A 20,368-nucleotide genomic window follows, 5' to 3' on the forward strand; every position below is an offset into this window, starting at 1 on the left:
GTACTTTGCCGCTATTTGATCTTCCTTATATGGCGTATGCTTATTTGTTTGTTTTTGTCAACCGATCGTTCCGCTCTTGTCAGATTTTTCTCTTTGCGCTCACTCCTTTAGTTTGCCTCTTTCATATTTGGTTGTATTTATGCTATTTTATGGCTCCTTTCCTAGTAATTTCTTCTTGTCAATTGATTATGTTCTGTTTCTATTTCCATATTGTTTTTCAAGTTGCAGGTTTTATTCCTGCTCATGCATGATATTGCTCGTTATTATATTTGCTACCTATAGCAATTTTCACAATTATGCAAGCATCTTTTTTTCTCCCCTTTATTTCAATATTTACCATGTACTCCATCCCTTCCATTTTTATATTTGCTAGCTTGTGGTTCTCAACACTTTTTGCTTTTCATGCCTACTTCTCTGTTCTTTGTATGGATTTTATATTTATCGCCATTTGTTTATTTGACACATAGATAAGATTCTTCTAGTTCATTTTTAATTCTATTTATAAGCTTGTTCTTTGATATGCCTTATATTGTATTTTCTTGCCTTTATTCGGTCATTGACCGGGTTCGTTTATTCTGTGCCTATTTCTTGTAGTTCTTCTTCCCCTGGCTTACATTCTATTTTAAGGCCTACTTTTCTCGCTTTTGGAAGCCTTGCTTGTTCCTTCCTTTTCTTTAGTCTGGGATCTATAATTGTATCGACTGCTCTTCCTGACGGTCCTATGTTTCCCTTCCCATGTTCCCCCTGGTATGAGTTTGGTCCCTCATAGACCTACCCTAGCGAGTCTTTTTTTCTCTCTTCTTCTATGCTTTTCTTTCTCTTTTTCTCCTTCTCTTTCCTTTTCTTCTTCTTTTTCTTTTTTCTTTTTCCTCTTGGATCTCCTGGTGGTGCTTCTCTCCTTTGTATCGGTTGGTGATGCTCTGTTTCTGTGTCCATTTTTGTTTCTTATTTTGTTTTTCCTTGTTGTACATCTATGCCTGGCTTAAATGTAGTTTCCCTTAATGTTAAGGGTTTAAATCATCCGGTTAAGAGGGCTAAAATTTTAGATTATTGTAAATCTTTGTCTTCGGATCTGGTCTTTTTGCAGAAGACGAAATTATCCCATAAAGAGGCTCTGTGGTTGCGGAAAGGCTGGGTTTTGGATGTGGTATGCTCTGATGCTCTTGGTAAACGGAATGGCGTGCTCACACTTATTTCTAAGAATTCTGGCTTATCAGTCCTTTCTTCGGATCATGATTCTGAAGGTCGTTGGGTATTATCTAGACTATCTGATGGAGTTAATGATCTTTATGCTTTGAATATTTATGCCCCAAATAATGATGACCCTTCTTTCTGGCAGAAGATCACTAAATTACTTTCCCAAACGCCTCATAAGGGTAATTTAATAGTGGGTGGTGATTTTAATTTGCCGTTAGATCCTCTGTTGGATAGGAATTCTGCTTTTTACTTTCGTCCTCCTAGAGCTCACAAGCAATTGTTACATATGTGCTCCTCTGCTAATCTTCAGGATATCTGGCGTCTTCATAACCCTACTGGTAGTGAGTTTTCTTTTTTTTCCTCTCCTCATTCTAGTTTTTCACGTATTGATTACCTCTTGGTTCATTCGTCTCTGCTACAATCTTCGTCCTCGCCGTACATTCATCCTATTCTTGTTTCAGACCATGCTGCTGTTTCTTTTTCCCTCTTAGCTCTTGCTCCAAAGAAATCCTCCCCTTCATGGAAATTGAACACAGAGATTTTATATGATGAAGCTACTGTCCGCGCCTTACAAGCTGAAATTGAACAGTTTTTCTCTGATAATGACGGTTCCATTGTCTCTCCAGTGGTTTTGTGGGACGCTTTTAAATGTACGCTTCGCAGTTACATCATTAAAGTTATGGCAAAGAGGAATGCTGTCATTAAGAAGGAACTTTCTGATTTGGCGGCTAGTATTAAACAAAATGAACTTCTTTATCGACAAACGAGAGACTCGCAAATCTTACAGTCTATTAAAACTTTGAAATACTCATATAATGCTCTTGTTACCAAGAGGGCTCATCTTGGAGTTCAGGCACAAAAGTCTAAACGGTTGCTCTTGCAGAATCGTGCTGGTAAGATTTTAGCGGCCACGTTAAAGTATCAAGATTCTAACTTTAAGTCATCTCAAATTTCTTCTATCTCTGATAAAACCGGCCTTAAAAAATTTCAAACTAAGGAGATCCTTGAGGTCTTTCGCGATTTTTATAATACTTTGTATACTCCTACTAATCCCTCGTCTTTTGAGGACTGTCAGGAGTTTCTGAAAACTATTCCTTTTCACTCTGTATCTGATGATGATGGGGAGAAATTAGGTGCCTCAATTACAGCTGAGGAAATTACTCTTGCTATCAAGGCTACTCGGTCTGGCAAGGCTCTGGGACCTGATGGTTTTCCCATTTTGTTTTATAAGACTTTTCTCCCCTTCATGGTCCCTCGCCTAAAGGGCCTTTTTGATGTATTCATTCAACAAAGTTCAGTTTCGGGTACTGCAGCAGATGCTACTATAGTGGTAATCCAGAAGGAGGGGAAGGATATCACGGACCCTAAAAATATTCGTCCTATTTCCCTACTTAATATGGAGGCGAAAATATTTGCCAAGATTCTGGCTAAACGCTTGGAGTCCTATATCCCTTCTCTGGTTCATCCATCACAGACGGGGTTTGTTAAAGGTAGGCTTGCTAGAGACAATATTCGTACATTTTGTCATATTTTAGGAGCAGCTAAACGTTCTACGCATCCAGCCGCAGCCTTAGCCCTTGACGCCGAGAAGGCTTTTGACAAGGTCTCTTGGCCTTTTTTACATGCTGTTCTTCGTGCTCATAATCTTGGGGATTCCTTTGTTAACATGGTAATGTCTCTTTTTGCTCAGCCTAGAGCAAATATTAGAGTAAATGGAGCTACTTCTGACTTTTTTAATCTTCGTCAGGGCACTCGTTAGGGTTGCCCCCTGTCGCCGCTTTTGTTTTTTACTAGCTATTGATCCGCTGCTGAGGTTAATTGATCTTCATCCAGCCATTAAAGGGTTTACGTTTGGTTCACAATGCATGAAATCAGCGGCCTACGCAGATGATGTCCTTATCTTTTCTGATGATATTGTTTCAGCTATTCCTGCAATCACGGATACAATTGCTCTTTTTTCTAAGGTCTCTGGGTATACTTTAAACAGAGACAAGACAGAGATGTTTCCCCTCAATGCTTACTCTTTTCCAGCCCATATGGGTACCGCTGGTTTTAAATGGCAATATAAACAACTCAAATATTTAGGGGTCTGGTTTTGTAGTACTTTATATGATACAGTGGCCTATAATGAGGCACAGACTTTAATTAAAGTTCGCCATCTTTTAGATACTTGGTCTCCTAAACATATTTCTTGGCGGGGTCGGGTTCAAACTTTAAAAATTATGATTACTCCTATTGTTAACTTTATTTCGTCTATGCTCCAGATGAATTTATCTCCTTCCTTTTTTCGTGAGATTGATTCCATAACCTCTTTGTTTCTTTGGAATCATAAGAGGGTTCGAATCGCGTTTAAATCCTTGAGGAAACCTTATGATATGGTGGTTGTAATTTCCCAGATTGGGGGAAATATCAGGTGGCTTTTTTAGCTTCTCAAGGAGCTTTGTGGTTTTCCTCACTTCCTGGTCATACGCCTTCTTGGATGTGCATCGAGCAGGCTCTCTCTTTTCCTCTTCCGGTCTCTTCATTTTTAACCACGTCTTCATTATCTATTCCTTTTTATCGTGCTATTATTTTGGATACCGTTGCAGCAGTTAAATCGGTCGATCGGAAAGTGAATACTCCGATTCATAAATCTAGATGGTCGTCTTTGTGGCGTAATCCTAAAATAAAGGTTCTTATTGATCCCTCATCAATTCAATATTGGTCTTCTAAAGGTATCACGTTGGTCCGTCATCTTTATGACTCCAATGATGACCCATTACCCTTTTCATCTTTAGCTCGGCAATTCTCACTCTCTAATCTGGATTTTTATACTTTCTTGAAAATTAAAGTTGCTCTTGCCAAAGTGCGTCTAGTTCCCAATTCCCCTTTGATTACTTTATTTTCTTTGTGGCTTAAATCTGGTCATATTGCTTCACGCATTTATAAGTTTTTGGTCTCATCTTCTTCGGATTCATGTACTATTACACAACAAAAATGGTCCCGTCACTTTGGTACGGAGATCACTGAACATATGTCTTCAGACACTTGGCAACTGATAGGTACGCTTTCTCTGCGTAATAAAATTGCTCCTTCTTTATTTCAATCCAAATTCTTTTCCATCAACCTTCTTCATTGGACTCCTATGCGGCTGTGTTCTCTCCATTTAAAAGATGACGATCTATGTTGGAGTTGCGGATTGGCTGCTGGTGACTATCCACATATGTTCTTTCATTGTTCACTTCTAAAACCCTTTTGGGATCTTATTCATAAACATCTTATGTTGATTTTTCAAATTAACTTTCAACTTTCCTTTCCTATGATCTTGTTGGGACCATTGACTTCCTGGGAACCTCTGCCGTTGGATACCTTAGATATGCAATTGATGGATCTTTTACTGACTGTGGCAGTTAAGGTGATTCTTATGGATTGGAAGTCTTTTGCTTCCGTTTCTTATCACACATGGTGGGCATGGGTCTCCTTTTTAAGAAGTGCACACACTTCTGTTGACATGGCTCATCTCACTCCTACTATTTCTACTAACGTATGGAGGGCTTTAGATACTTATATGGATTTGGCCTCAATGGGGTTGGTTGACCAATATCCCTTTGTGTCGTCCGATTGACTGTTGTTTTGTGTTTTTTTTTTTTTGCTCCATCAAGCGAGATCCTTACTTTCCATCTTTCTTCTTTCTTACTCTCTTATTCCTGTTTTCTCTTCTTCTGTCCTGTCCCCTTTTCTCTTTTTCTTCTGCCCTCCTGTTTTTCAGATAATGATACCGTTCTTGCTTTTCTTATGTTTCATTACTGCCACTCTGTTCCTTATCCTTTATTTCGTTTTAAGATATATGAATTGTGGCATTTTATCTGCTATTGTTGGCATATTATGACAAATTTGTGGATCTTTCCTTATCTTTAATTTTGGTATCATTATGAATTGTACCTAACTGTTTTTATCTTTTTAAAATCTTAATAAAATTATTGAACTAAAAAAAAAAAGGCTGAGGAGTACTGATAAAGTACAGTGCACTTACCCTTGCCTCCTTCATCTCCTGTTTGGGAGAATTATTTTTTTATTGATCTTTTCCGCCAGTTGCTGCTTTTTTTAAATGTTGCTTTCTGCCCGGTTTGCTTTGCCCTTTTTGCTTCGCGTTATACGCCTACCCTCTGAGCGTAATGGAATGGCGCCTCCATCTTCACCTATGTTTCCATTTCAAAGAGCCCTCCCCTCACCCCCTGTGGGGTAATGGAAGGTCACCTCATTTTGCAACTAAGTTTCCCGTTCAAAAATGCTCTTCAACTGCATTTGAAACACTGCATGGCTCTGTAATCCATGCAATAATTTCGGTCCAAAACTATAATGTGGGAATGTGTGTACATGCTCGTATCTTGTGCCTTTATGTTTGCTTGCATGATTGTTTAGGAGCACCTACATGTGTATATCTGTGTTTTAATCTTTGGTTCGTGAGTGACCCAGGAACAGTAATTAATTCATAAACATAGGGGAGAGGATCTGGAACTACAGCCAGAGCTGTCCACTTTACAACACAGCGAGCAGGGTCGAGACGCGGCTTCCTGGGATTCTGGCAAATCACATATTCTCCATGCATCTAAAATATGCATATGACTTTATGTAATGTAGCTCATTAGTCCACGATGGCGGCCACTTGGAATAGTCTTGCTTTACTCCTACTCCTCTGTTTATTGGCAGAAGCCGTCATTCTCATCTCGAAGCAACTTCCGCTTTTCTTCCTTCTTTTTCCCCCCATCTTAAAGACCAGGGGCCTCATTTATGAGAAATGACGCATCGCTGCGTGAAAGCAGTGGTGCGTCACATCTCAGTGCGCACTCCTTGCGTCATGATTGATGCGTCATATTTATAATATGATGCATCATGGCGCAAGGAGTTACAGAAACGTCAGTATTTCTGACGTATTTGTAGGCGCACAAGTGACGCATTGCTGGAGTGTGTCACAAAAGTGACGCAACTCCAGCAATGTGTACTTTCACATGGGCAAGTCCCATGCTGTTAGTGCCTGCGTCAGTCTTACGCCTGCCATGAAGCAGGCGTAAGATTTTGACGCATTAGCATCCAAGAAATGGCGCAGTGAAATCCTATAGATTTCACTGCGCCACTTCCATGACCCTTTCTTACGTCAGAACGCCCCCCTGCATACATTATACCTGGCACAGGTATAATGTGGCGCAGGGGTTTACAAAGTGACGCATCTACCTAGATGCGTCACTTTGTAAATATGGCGCAACAAGGCGCATTTTTTACGCCACTGGTGCGTCACAAAAAGTGACTCACCGGCGGCGTAAAAGTGACGCACACCCTCATAAATGAGGCCCCAGTTGCGGTAAAGAGTGAGCATTGGTGGTGATTAATTAGTTTTTATGTGGGTACAGGTTGGACATCTCGAGCAATGTGATTTTGATACTTACCCAGGAATCCGGAAATTTTGCAGCGTGTTTCGTGGAGTGCATGCTCGCGGGTATACTGGGTGGATAAGAAGTGGGACCCTGCCGAGGATCTGCAAAGCCTTCTGTATTAGGTTTACAAACTTTTGCATAGCACTACATTGGCAAGCAAAGATCTTCCTGCAATTTGTTGCGATAACGGCCGTGTGCTGGTAACCTCTATTTCACAGCCTTTAGTGTTGATAGTGTGTTATAACCTGTCCCAACAACTTTCAGAACCACACCCGTGTGTGAGCGCAGCATACAAACAATAGTTCTGCAGACACGTCCTTTTTGTATGTAATGCGGTCTCTGACATAGCCAGTGAATATCCAAACATTCATCTTAAAAACAGTTAACTGCATTCTTTTTAAATTAAATTTCAGAAAATCTGAGGTGTCATAGTGCATTTACAGGCCTCTTAAACTGTACTAAATGTGTAATTTGGCTTAAGATATTTAAACCCAACTAGATTATTTATTAAGAGTTATCATTCTTGCTTTAAATATGGCATGTTACCTAAAATCCTGACGACTTTCAGAACCAAACCCGTTTGTGAGCACAAGATACATAAAAATTTGTTCTGCAAACGCGCCTTTTTTTGTGTGTAATGATGTGTCTGACACAGCCACTAAATATTAAAACACGCCTCTTAAAAACAGTTCACAGCATTATTTATAAAATGAATTAAAAAAAATCGGAGATTGAAATTATGCTGCCCGATTTCTAAACACATCCGGTGCAACAGGAACCCACATGAAAGGCTTCCTCTATATAAATAATCTTTCAGTGAATTTGTGCAATATGTGATAAAGGACAAATCAAAGTTGTCAATCATACAAGTAATACATCACAACCATTTACTCGGAGCATTTTTATAAAAAAAGAAAATCGTAAATATCAGTGAGGTTTAGGATTAGCTTTCTTTCTTTGTTTACAGTTCTAGCAGAACAACGCCATGCACACACAGCCATTACAAACTGGGCTGTGCTCTGCTGAGGCAGCGAGTGGGTAAAAGACAATATTATTTACAACGCCTATAGTTCTAACTCCAGTGCATGCGAGACCTGTTGTATTTCCAATGCTTGTTTCCCATATTCTCTAACCTCGCCATCCACATTAAAAGGATAAAATTTGTAGAAAAACATATCAGTCTTTCTATTGTCAAACTTCAGACCAATTTCATTGCTTCCCATTCTATCAAAGATTCTGGAAAGGCATATTAACACACAACTAACCCATCTTGCGGAGAGCTCGGGATTTTTACATCTGTCCCAGTCAGGCTTCAGAGCGCATCATTCAACCGAAACCACACTCCTAGGAGTTACCGAGAGTCTGCGACACAGTGTCGATCGCGGAGAAACATCCGCTCTTATTCTTCTCGATCTGAGCGCGGCGTTCGACACAGTGTCTCATTCCATCCTCCTTGCGACTCTTCGGTCCCTAGGTGTAGAGGGCGCTGCTTTAGCCTGGATAGCCTCTTTTCTAAGAGACTGCACTTTTCAGGTTTTCTCTGCTTCTGCTTCCTCTATAATTTGTCCATCGGCGTACGGCGTTCCCCAAGGGTCTATACTTAGTCCTTTATTATTTAATATTTACGTTAGACCCCTGGCCACTATCGTGGAGGAAGCCGGTCTTACTTTATACTCTTACGCCGACGATACACAAATCATTTTCTCTCTCTCCAATAAAGAGTGCAACGATACCTCTGCTTTGAAAGAAGGTCTGATTTGTGTCTCTGAGTGGATGAAGAGCAATTTCTTGAAACTTAACGGTGACAAGACCGAGGTTGTGATACTAGGCAAGGGTAAGGATCTCTGGGGCCCCCACCATTGGCCCAAGGATATGGGACCTACCCCTCAGTCTGCAACAGTAGTACGCAATCTCGGGTTCCTCATCGATGAGAAACTCACAATGAGACAGGAGGCTCTGAAGGTGGTCTCTATTTGTTTCGCCACCTTGAGATGGCTTCAAAAAATCCTGTGGATGCTGCCCCCTTCCACACAAAGAACGGTAGTCCAGGCATTGGTTGTTTCCCGCCTGGACTACGGCACTACGGCAACGTTCTATACCTTGGAGCCGGCCTGACAACCATAAAAAAACTCCAGGTTGTTCAGAACGCAGCTGCTCGGCTGCTCCGCAACGTTCCCAGGAGAACATCTGCCTCTCTAGCACTCCGTGACCTTCACTGGCTCAAAATCCCAAATAGAATTAAATTTAAAGCCCTTTGTCATGTTTTTAAAATTAAACAAGGCTCAGCCCCTAAATACCTTCAGGGCCTTATCCAGGCCTACAAGCCAAGTCGAATCCTGAGATCCTCAGGGAATGGTGATTTCTCCGTTCCCAGATTTAGGCTAGCAAAAATGGGAGGCCGCTCTTTTGCCCATCTGGGTCCTAAATTTTGGAATACTCTCCCTGTGACCCTAAAGACAGAAACCAATCTTTTTCGTTTCCGCAAGGGACTTAAAACTTGGCTCTTTCAGCAGTAATCTGAAGCTTCCTCTCAGCAAAATCAGCATGCAAGTTCTTCTTCTTTAGTCTGTCCCTGAGCGCCTGGAAACCCACTGCGGGTAGCGGTGCACTTTATAAGTTTAAATAAATAAATAATATTCTTCTCCTATTCTCTTTCACTGTTGCTTCGTTTTTGTGCATTTTCAATAATGTTTGACAAATTAAACATATACGAATAAAACATCTTTTTATATGTGATGCTAAAAAAAATTTAAATAGTGGTTATAGTATTTTGACACCTATTGTTTTTCCTTCTTTGCTCATATCAGATATCAGTTTCCAAATGTTGAGCAAATATTTAGATGTTTGAAACCAATTTACCTTGGCTGACTGGACTGAGGGCCATTACCCTGAAGGACAGATTCTCATAGTGACGATGTTGGCAGGCAATCACAAGTTACCTTATCAAACTTTCTTATTGCCACAAAAAGTTTCAAGGCAGAGTTTCACAATAATTAAAGGAATGAACAAGAAAAGCACAGGACAAACATGGCATAGGGAGGTTCGATATTTACTTTCAATGTCCAATGAAACAAATCCACATTGTAAGTCAAACATCTCAGTGCCTTTTAAGATACTGCCAGAATCAGTGAATAAGCATACCTGACGCATGCATACTAATCGGCCACTATCAGTTTATAGGACTGATTAAACCAGCATCAGCAATCATCGGAATTAAAGTGCAGATAAAGAAATATTCAAGGGGATAACCTACTCCATGTGGCGAGCTACAAGTGTCCCTTGCGGGACTCCATGTGAGGTGAGATGACTCAGTCCATTTTCTTTTATTTCTTTATACTGTAAGTTCAAATATTGCTGGTTCAGCAGGCGAACCCTTTACTATATGGCTTCTGTTATGTAGTGCAGCAGTACTTCTTCAGGGAAACATGTGAGTGGAGACCTCTTATTGTCTTGGAAGACATGCCTCAAGACACTAAGGGCCTAATTACAAGTTAGGCTGCGCTGGAGGTGCAGTGGCGATCGAGGACCACTGCACCGGTGGTCCAACCCCCGTATTAGGAGTACGGCAGTCCGGTCGCCATAGGACCACCACAACCACTGGGGATCCGTGATCCCTAGCGGTGGCACAGTGGCCTGAGGCCGCAATATGCTGGCAGTGCTGCTGTGGCATTGCCAAACATATTATGAGTTTCCTCATCACCCGCAGTCTCATGGGAGTGATCACATCATGAAAATGCTGGTGGTGAGAAAACGTAGGGGCCCAACAGAGCCCCCTGTTGCCACAAGGCCTGGGGATGAACGTGTTGTGCCCCCCTGTGTGCATGCACACCCAGTTCCTGGACGACATGGACTGCAACAGTCCATGTCATGCAGGAAGAGGCTTTGGCATTCCTAATTCAGTACCTTTTCAAGGCTCACCATCTGGGGCCTTAAGAGCACCACTCATCAAACCACAAATGCACTCGTAATCTGGCAGGTGGTTTGTGGATGAGTTTGGTGGCGTGGGAGCAGGGCGCTGGTGTGGCGGCCCATTCCCACACCCCCAAACTCATAATTAGGGTCTAAGACCTACATTCTTAATTTGGCCAGTAACAGGAGTTACCAACCAAATTTTTAACCCGAATTGTGTGGGTTGCATTATGCACTATAACTAAACATGGCAATGCCTTTAGGTTTTCCAAAGACATGGCTGCCATCTCTACCCGGAAACATTATGTCCCTGTAAGGTGGCCTGCAATTCGAAAAAAATTGCTTTTGCGATGTCCCTGGTATTTCCCTGTACCATAGAGGAAAACCTGTATATCCAGGGTAATTTTATATCGCGGTATAATTGATCCCTCAGGATAATTATAACTTTGGGTGCAAAATTAGTGGAATAGGGACATGAGTGTCAGTATATCTTGGTAAATTTGAGGACATCTCCACTAAACATTGGACTAGTTGCAGCCTGGCCTCAGAGATTGATCCAAGTCAACTTTTTGGTCCTGAATACGATGTAGGTCGGAAAGCCGACTACATGGTGGGTTTACACTCTGACAGCTGAATTATAATGTCAGCAGTCATAGTGTAAACCGGCTGGGATAACTGGCTGGATTCTGACAGGCTCAGTCGGAAAGGCCACATAATCCCTTTAGGAAGGCGTTTCCGCCTTCGGGATTATGATGGCACTTTCAGACAGCAGTTCCATGTTGGCCTTTCTGACATGGAACTGCTTTCTGAAAGTGTCTTTGGGGGCCCATAGCAGGGCCCCCTTCTCCCCTGGCCCTCTGGCTGAGCTCCTGGTGCAGCCTTTCAGATCCCTGCCACACAGCTGGGGCCTGTGGAGGGAGTTCGGTGGGGCAAGGAGGCGGTGCAGGGGAGGGGCAGGGTGGGGGGTGGTAAACAACGGAATATGGATAATTGGAGGTAAATAAACACTTCAATAAATAAAACGAATTTTGTATCGCACCCTGCATCGCAAAATGCGATGCAGGGCGCTACGAAATTAGTTCCCTGCCCCACCGAACTCCCTCCACGGGCCGCGGCTGCTGCCACACGGTGCAGGGATGTGCGAAAACTCCCATTTCTCATTGGGAGCTTGTGCTGCGCGCAGTTTCCGCTAGCAGCACAAGCTCCCATTGAGAAATGGCAGTTTGCACCCGCAACATGTGCGGTCGCATCTTGATAAGTTGTGCGAAACATCTGACCTATGGTCGGTCCATTCTCACACGGAAACATTGTTGCTTCATATAGTCAACTTAATGTTCTAGAAAAGTGATAGTTGAGCATTTAAGACTTGCTTTCCAGGGGGTTTCTTGCCACGTGCAACTCCTTCCTACATGTTCCTCCTTATTTTGACTCGCTAATTTAATATGTGCTTGGAATTTGAAACTTTGATACTATATTGTTGCATTATAGGTTCTGGTGGCTAATTAATTCTCGTTGTACTTGAATAAATGTACATGGTATCCCACCATCATATCATTCTATTATCTTAATGTTATTTTTGATTTTAACAACCCCATCCAGATGCTTGTCTAATGTCAGCATTTTGAACTTTGATGACTTAAATCCATTTTGTTTCTGTGTGTGACCATCTGTTTGGACATGTTAGAAACAGGCGCAGTTGCTCACCTTTCTGCTATCACCGTCATAGAAGTTGGGGGAGGCAACTCTGTAAGTTGCTTCTTCTTCCACTATTAAAGGGCTTCGACCCACATGCATGGAGGACTGCGGAGATGCAAAACAGCAGAGTTCTGGCAGACTTAATCTCTGAAAACAGATTCACACAGAAACAATCACTTACATTTCCAACCAAAATATCCAGTACTTTGGTGTGCTGAAAAATGCGAGTTAGCAACAAAGATTGCAGCATGCAATAGCAAAAAGCACAGACGTAATTGCAAAAGTGCAGCAACATTGAACAAAGCAAACTGGGACAACGAAAGAAGAATCTACCGTAAAATAGACTGTGACAAACTCGCACCAATAATAACACAGACTATATTCAAAATGCCCACCCATCAACAAACCTTCACGCATGTCATCAACGCAAAGCAGGCTGCTTTAAGAGCAATGCCCCTGAACTCGCTTCTTGCGCAGAAAAACACACAGCAAAATATTGTAACCCTTGCTGGACAAACTGCTTGCAATCCAGCATAGAGAATTCAATATTCACATTGGCAGATTTGGACACAATTAACAAAATTCAAATTGAGCAATCTATGAGATTTCTGACTGAAATGTATACAAACAAAATAAATATATAGAGTTGTAGAGTGCTGTATACAGTTGTCACATGAGGAACCCCTAAACAGTGCTTTTTCTTTTTTTTGTGGCATGAGTTGGGTGAGGGTAGTGACAAAATCTCCCTATATAATCTGCAAAAAAAAAGAACTTGAAGTAATATTGAAATTCCTGCAAGTCTGACAAGGATTTGTGATATATTTCATAGGATAATCCTTGTAATCGCAGTATACCGAGGCTATAATTCCTATGTATGGGATAGTATTGAGCAGTATACTACCCTTTGGACGAAATACCAATGTTGTGAATGTATTTGTCTCATGGTCCTGTCTTACCTCTCCATTACTAGTTCTACAAATGGGGATATATTATTTCTGAGCTGCAAAAAAATAGGGGCCCTATTTGCAAAGATACATTTGCATAAATTGATTTACTCACATGTAAACCTACTCTTTCACCTAGGTGTAAAGTAACACTTTTTTCTAATTGTAAAATCACACCTATGCATACCATTATATGTCTCCAGCTCATACAACATGATTAACTAGTGTAAATGTGTTACTAGTAACTTTGCACAGAGGGTTTGATTTACAAACTGTAATTTGTAGTAGTACAGTAGCACTTACATACAACAAAGTGCTAGTGAGAACTGAACTTTTGTAGTAACTTACACTTTTGTTTACTACTTTGGATATCAGCAAACACTTTTGCATTAATTTAAACTTTTGTAGTAAGTCCTTACTGCCATTATTTTCTATCGAAGGATATTGCAGTACCAATGGTTTCCCATGTGTTGTGCTGGACTTACTACAAAAGTGTAAATTAGTGCACAGGAGTAAGTTACTACAAATGTGCAGTTCTGAATACCAAAAATGGGTCAATGTACTCAAAAATATGAGCTTATTTAAAAGTGTAAGTTAGATTGTGAATCAGGCCCATGGGGTCCTATTCAAGAAGTACAATTACACCTATCTTGAAATAATTAGGGTTGTAGTAATTTTGAAATGTAGTTTGTGAATAGCAATAGTCTTACTTTTTTGTGTGAGTGTGTGTGCGCTTGTATACTACATTATGTTCTACAAAATGCAGTTTGTGTATAAATTCGAAAGATTTAGTATTCTTTGCACACATTTTGCCAAGTTTTACCTGCTTTATGTAATGCAGATGAAGGTGCAAAATTCATATTTGAGGTTAACCCCAGCTAGGTCTGCGAGAAAGTTAAATTACTCTAGTGAAACCTGAAGCATTTGCTTTATGAAAATTCATGAATTTTCTCAAAATTTTGCATTATGCAATTTATTATTTTTTTTTGTCTATGGAACACTGGTTTGCACATAGATTATCTTGCTGAAATACATTCTCTTCTTGAACTAGTCTCCTGCCAGTGTATTATGTGCCTTTTCTATGAAAAGTAGGCCTTCAGATGAAAAAAAAACATCACAAGAGATAACTACAAAATCCATTTTAAGCAAACTATAATGATGCATACTTTTGTGTAAGAATTGTTCTATTTCATGCAGTCCTTGAAATGAGGCAATAGGTAGATAGATCTGAGAGGGATAGGTCATGAAGGGTATTTTGGGAGCCCTAATCTTTGAGGAAGATTTCCAGCCCCATCTACAACAATCTGGGTTTCAAACCAGCACTTAAAGTGTTATTAAATGCTCTGTCCCAATATTGATATATTACTTCTAGAATCTTATTTCATGCTATAATACGTTTTATGTAGCATACCTTCCTGCACTAGGTGGCTTCAGAGCAGTCACTGCTCTGCAAGCATGTGGATGGCATGTGGGAAGGCTAGAATGGATGGCATGTGGGAAGGCTAGGAGTTCAGGACATCAATTCAATGCATAGATTCTTTGACAATAAGGAACAGGGTGTGTGAAACCTAATATAATCACCTGAGATGCTACACACCAAACAAATAGGGGTCTACAAAGGCAAATTCAGTCATCAATAGAAATTTATGACTGAATTGACCTTACTTATGTCTGCCCCGCATTCAGTATGGAAACCATGGCAGACCTATTTACAGGGCAAATTCCTCTTCCACATCCATAAATAACACATGCTTTGCCTTGGAAGTTAATTAATGCCCATAAACATACGTGTTGTAAGCATTCACAAATTAACATCCCTCTCCTACCCTTTCCACCTCAGCAAGGGTTGGATATTTACTCCAGCATAGGGCTAGTGTAAATCCCCTTCCAAGGTATTTGATGGGGGTGCAGGGAAAAGTGCTTTGTCCAGGGAGAAAAATATTTTACTGTGGAGATTTAAAAAAATTTATTGTGTGTTTGCAACATATATTTTACCTGTGCATAGGTCTTCGTTATGGAAAACTCTGGACAGCAGGACCTTACCAGAAATGCATCTGAAATCTGCACCTAGTGCATCTTTCCAGGAGTATTTCTAGGAGTATTTGTGAAAAAAAATCAGGACAATTTGGGCTGGTGGAGATCTCTACCTGCATTTTTCTAACTGTTTTGGGGACAGACCCCATACAATTTAACTCCTTAGAATAACTGCTACTCATATGGACTGAACAATGGCTGGTGCCCATCGGTAGGACCTTCTACTACTGATCTTTGTGTTCCCCTTGCTATGTTGTAGTTTTCTTTCTCTATTCACTTCGAAATTCCATGGATCCTTTCATTTGAAAGTTGACCTTTGCCATTTAAAAAGTTTAATTAAAATAATGACCAATACATTCCTGGTATCATATAAGAGCAGATTTTGATTTTAGGTTTGACTCTGCCTAATGGGCAACAGAGTGAACTTCTCTGCAGAGCAGACACAGTACTACTGCTTGTCATTTATGTGGTGATCATGGTGTGCTTCATATTTCTTTCTTCCTTTAATAACAAGATGAGTATATGCACTGCTCTAGAAACTGAACCTGCATCTCAGTTAGAATCATGGTTACTGCAGATAGTCATTCCCACTGACTGATCGCAATAAAAGGAGAGAGATCACCTTGGCACATGCTCAAAATTCCAAAGTAATGATAATCCACTCTTACAGCACTTTCCCACCAACAAGTTTCTAATAGGTCTCTACTGAAACATGTTCCCATGAATAATTGAAAATTGTAATGTTGCAGCGGCCACACTAACACTTGTCAAATCTACCTGCCCTTTAAAAAATTTACATATAGTATGAGTTGTTATCCTTCCTAAATAATGCACCAGTGGTATAGATTGGCTATTTCTGTCTTCTGCTTTACCAGTCAGGATGATAGGCCTGTTCCCGTGCCAGAGCCAGATTCCTATTTTAAAGAAGGGTTCTTTAATTGACCACCAGGTCCCGGCAGCGAACACATTGAAGAAGAAATTCTAGCATTTAAGGTCTAACCTGTACGTCAACCATTGATTGGGTAGTGCAAAAGGGTGAACATATTTTGCCAGATTAGGAAGATGAAGCAGGGCCAACAACCCTCAATGATTAATCTTTCAGGATAAAGTTGTCTATGTTCTCTAGAAAGCGATTATCATATGCATTTCTTATTCCATCGTGGCTACACACTGCCTAGCAAAGCATTCCCAAAACACATTTATGCCAAATTTAGTTCCAAGTGATCTATTTGTTAATTGAAAAAATATATGCTGGTCTCTTTTCTAGTTAATCCGATGTCACAGCTCTGACTAATCTCATGCCTTTCACTTATGTCCTTGCTGTCACCTTTCAATATGAAATTATGACCGCTCATAGGGTGGTTGATTCAATTTCACTCTAAATCATGAACCTTATGCAGAACAATGGACTGCCTGATTCTTGATAAATTTAGATAATAGCATATATACCTCTGACACAGGAACCCCAATTTTAACTTCTAAGATTGATTGAGGCAGAAGAGTGTTTTTGAATCAGTTACATCAAGTGCACTGGCAACATGAGAAAGTTGCCCTTGTCTTGATGATACTTTATTCCTTAACACTCAGATATACCCCACACTGTGCAAAAGTACCACTCCTTTGATTTATGAAGAGCAGCAGTGAAGCGGACCAAGAATGATAGCTTGAAGTAGTTACAAGTGAGGAACTTATTCTCAAATTCCACTCGTTCACCCATAACCTAGGCTTGTTACTTTACAAACTGGGGCCACCCAGGGTCTAGTGACCAATGAACACTTTTAATGAAAAACTGCAACGAAGAACAGATTTGTTCACTGAGGAAACAGGCTTCACTAATGGTTCTTAATTAACATTTTGTAGATAGACCAAAGAGTATTAAGATAAGTATCAGATGTGATCATTAAAGCCTGTGGCACAGAATGACTGTCAACCAATGTAAGTTGAAACAAGAGCTTGCATTTGGTGAACCCGAGATTTCATTTATTAGCAAATTACCATTTTTTTACTGAACCATATAAATGGAGCAGGGCCAGATTGGACCTGCAGAGGTGAGTCAGAATTTTAGAGTTTCAGTTTGAAAAGAGCAAGGAGAAACATCCAATGTTGATAGTTGTTTCTTTCACACAGAAAACTGTTCCATTAAGTATTTGATTTTGAGCAAAGCACTCCAATGTTCCTCCACAGTGGCTTTGCAGATATTATTTCTAAAGAGTATTTTCAGGTTTTCAAACCTCAATGTTTTTATAATTTGCATTGGCTAGTTTGAGGTCAGCTGGTTGACCACCATGCATCAAACAGAATACACTTGGTGATTGCAATGTATTTTCTGAGGTAGTTGAGAAAACGACTTTAATGTGCCCTCCCTTTAAGAGATGGGGCATGTTAGAATCCAGGATCAAAGACTTGGAATATCTAAAGACTAAGAGGTCCACAGTGTATCTTAGAGATTCCTAGGCGCCACAATCAACATGTTCTACCTTTCTAGGCTACCTAACCCAGTAACACATTCGGCAGTTCCAAGATTTTGAGTGCGGTTGAATCTGGTTTATTTGGGAATGAAGGAGAGTTAAGGTTATGGGCTGAGGAAGGATTTTGCAATTGTGAGTTATAAATGTGTTGTTCCCCATTTCATGTTTGAATAGATTTTTTATACTTTTTACTTTTAAGGCACCGTTTTTTAAAACCTTTTTTTATGAAATATGGGTTTGTGACTTGTGATAAGGGCCAGGGCAATAACACTTGTATATGGTTTTTACTGGCTTTGTGGAGAGGTGGGGGCTTTTAAATGAGAATTTTTAATGTTATACATTGCATGTAAAGTGTAGTTTAACAAACCACTGGTTTAAAAAACTTAATTTGTACTACGACTACTTTTATTCGCCCTCCCTTCTTCAAAGGCTTCATATATCACAGCATTAGGCATGCTATTTCAACAATATCATGGCCCACAATTTGAACAATCACACTCACATGCACACATATACACACACCTACATACATATATAAAGCATCATATAAATACATGGTCAGATGCTGAACACAAAACAAGAAGCTTACAATATGGTATGGTAGTATTGTAAGCAGCAGGAAATGCAGAGCTGAGACACTACAACTAAGACTACAGTAGCAAATACATGACACCAAAACATCAGCAGTTCAAAACAACTTGCAACAACAACAGAGGAAGCACAAGCTAATCACATAGATCCCGGCACAAGCTAATCACATAGATCACCAAGGTCTGGACTGTCAAAACAAATTCTGAGAAATCAATTTGTGTAAAAAGTTAGTAAATAATTGAGAAGCCAACGAAGAGGTTCACTGGGAGCTCTGTATACTTCTAGATGACCTAAAACAAAAAGAAAGTAAATGTCAAGACAAAACAAGCCAGTGAAACAGCTACACATCTTATGTTGTGTACATTCTGTAACATCAGATTCAAGTATGGCATGATATAATTAAATTATAAGGTCACTCAGTGTTCACGTCTATGATTCCCATTATAATATTGCTAACAATACCATTAAAACATGGAAAGAAAAAAATTATTAAAGGGTTGTATTTAAAAATAATATATATATATATATAGATGCATGATCATAAAAAATAATTGCACACAGCCACATCCATCTATTTGTTAGTAATTCAGAGTATTCAATATATTAATTACACATAAAGTTGATAATTGCCAGCTGCTTTGACAAAAACATGTACCTTGCCTATGGAAGGCTGCTGAATGAGGCCTCCTGGCCGTCTCCTAGTAGAGAGGACATAGTCGGTTTGGCTAGGGTGTAAACCCACACCCAGTAAACTACTGATGATATCTGTCTCTCAGTGGACCTCACAGCTTCATCACCAACCAATACAAGATAGGAAACAAAAGCAGATAATAGTTCAAATCCAAGGATTTCTCATACACTGCTTCATGTGTGTAGACTAACATTAGAAATAGTTACCACAGAATAATACTCACATGTGTTAGTCACCAGTGATGCAGAGAGACATCATCCTCATTAAAGGAAAGGAAGGTTTTGTCATCCCATGGGAGCTGATCGACGGCATCCAGTCGACTAGAGGCAATTGCTTCACAGTTGCCCTTTCCTCTTTGCTCAGGAATATTTGGTTGGCAGGGCTGTCCCGAGATGAAGCACCTATTGACTATTCTTTCACAGCAAAAACTATGTTACCCTTTGTTGCGCTACCTTGTGCTCAAGCATAAACTTCATTGGTGGCATTGGTGTACAGTGTCCTATCAGACACACATGGCTGGAATCCCTGTTGCCACCATAAAGAGGTCTGATACATATTGGAGACTGAGAAGGTTAGTTAGAAAGATAAATTGCACTAGTGAGTAAATCTATATGTGTAATTTACTCTTACACTTTTTAGTAACTTTACTTAATTTTGGCTATTCACAAAATCTGAGTGTAACGTTACTCAAAAGTGAAGATTTATCCCCAGACAAAAGGTGATGGGGCAGGGGGGACAGTAGTCAAATTTAGGAGTGTAAGTGGCTACTAAAACACTGTGGTGCATCCAGCAATAACTACATATGGCCAACCACTGGTAATGAAGCACCCTCCCATCAAAAATAATGGAGTTAGGAGCTTTAAGCACTATAGTAAATAATGATAAATTAAATTACTTACAATAGTTAAAACATTAATTAAATCCTAAATAAATGTAAACATATGAAATTAAATTAAAAAATATATTTCTGAAGTTTAAATAAAAAAATGAATTCCCTATTAAAGTAAAAACATTATTTTCTATTATGCATTATTAATTATTAAAAGTGATGTATGGAATTTATCAAAATTAATTTCTTTGTTTTAACAAAATGTATTGTTACATAATTTTTAAAATGCAAAATGTTATTAAAGTATTATATGAATCAATTTAAAATATATAGTATTTTTATCATTTATATTTCACATTAAATGTATATTAATTTTTATTTTTAAATAATTTAAAAATGTAACTTAATTTTATTTAAGATGATTTCCTATGATGTTTTATTTTAAGTCCCTAAATCCATTATTTTCTGTATGGGGGGCTCAAATTCTTCTATCTGGCCTTGTGTGGTGCTAGACTTAGTTCAGCTCTGAGCTGGAGTAATTTACTTTTGCTTTGGGTCACTTTTAGCTGTAGTTACTACTAAAGTGGAGTTGTTTGTGA

The 20,368-nt window shown here is 39.7% G+C and overlaps 1 protein-coding gene across 1 annotated transcript in view; it reads right to left on the bottom strand.

The window, feature by feature from the left end:
- The window catches only part of LOC144762928 (calpain-13-like), a 441,560-nt gene that overhangs the window by 106,711 nt on the left and 314,481 nt on the right, over positions 1–20,368 (bottom strand). Inside the window, exon 13 of the mRNA XM_078648230.1 lies at positions 12,222–12,359. Coding sequence (XP_078504356.1) covers positions 12,222–12,359 — 138 coding nt within the window. The remainder of the gene's footprint in view (positions 1–12,221; positions 12,360–20,368) is intronic.

This window comes from Lissotriton helveticus, chromosome 6 (genome assembly GCF_964261635.1).
Source record: "Lissotriton helveticus chromosome 6, aLisHel1.1, whole genome shotgun sequence".
NCBI lineage: Eukaryota > Metazoa > Chordata > Amphibia > Caudata > Salamandridae > Lissotriton > Lissotriton helveticus.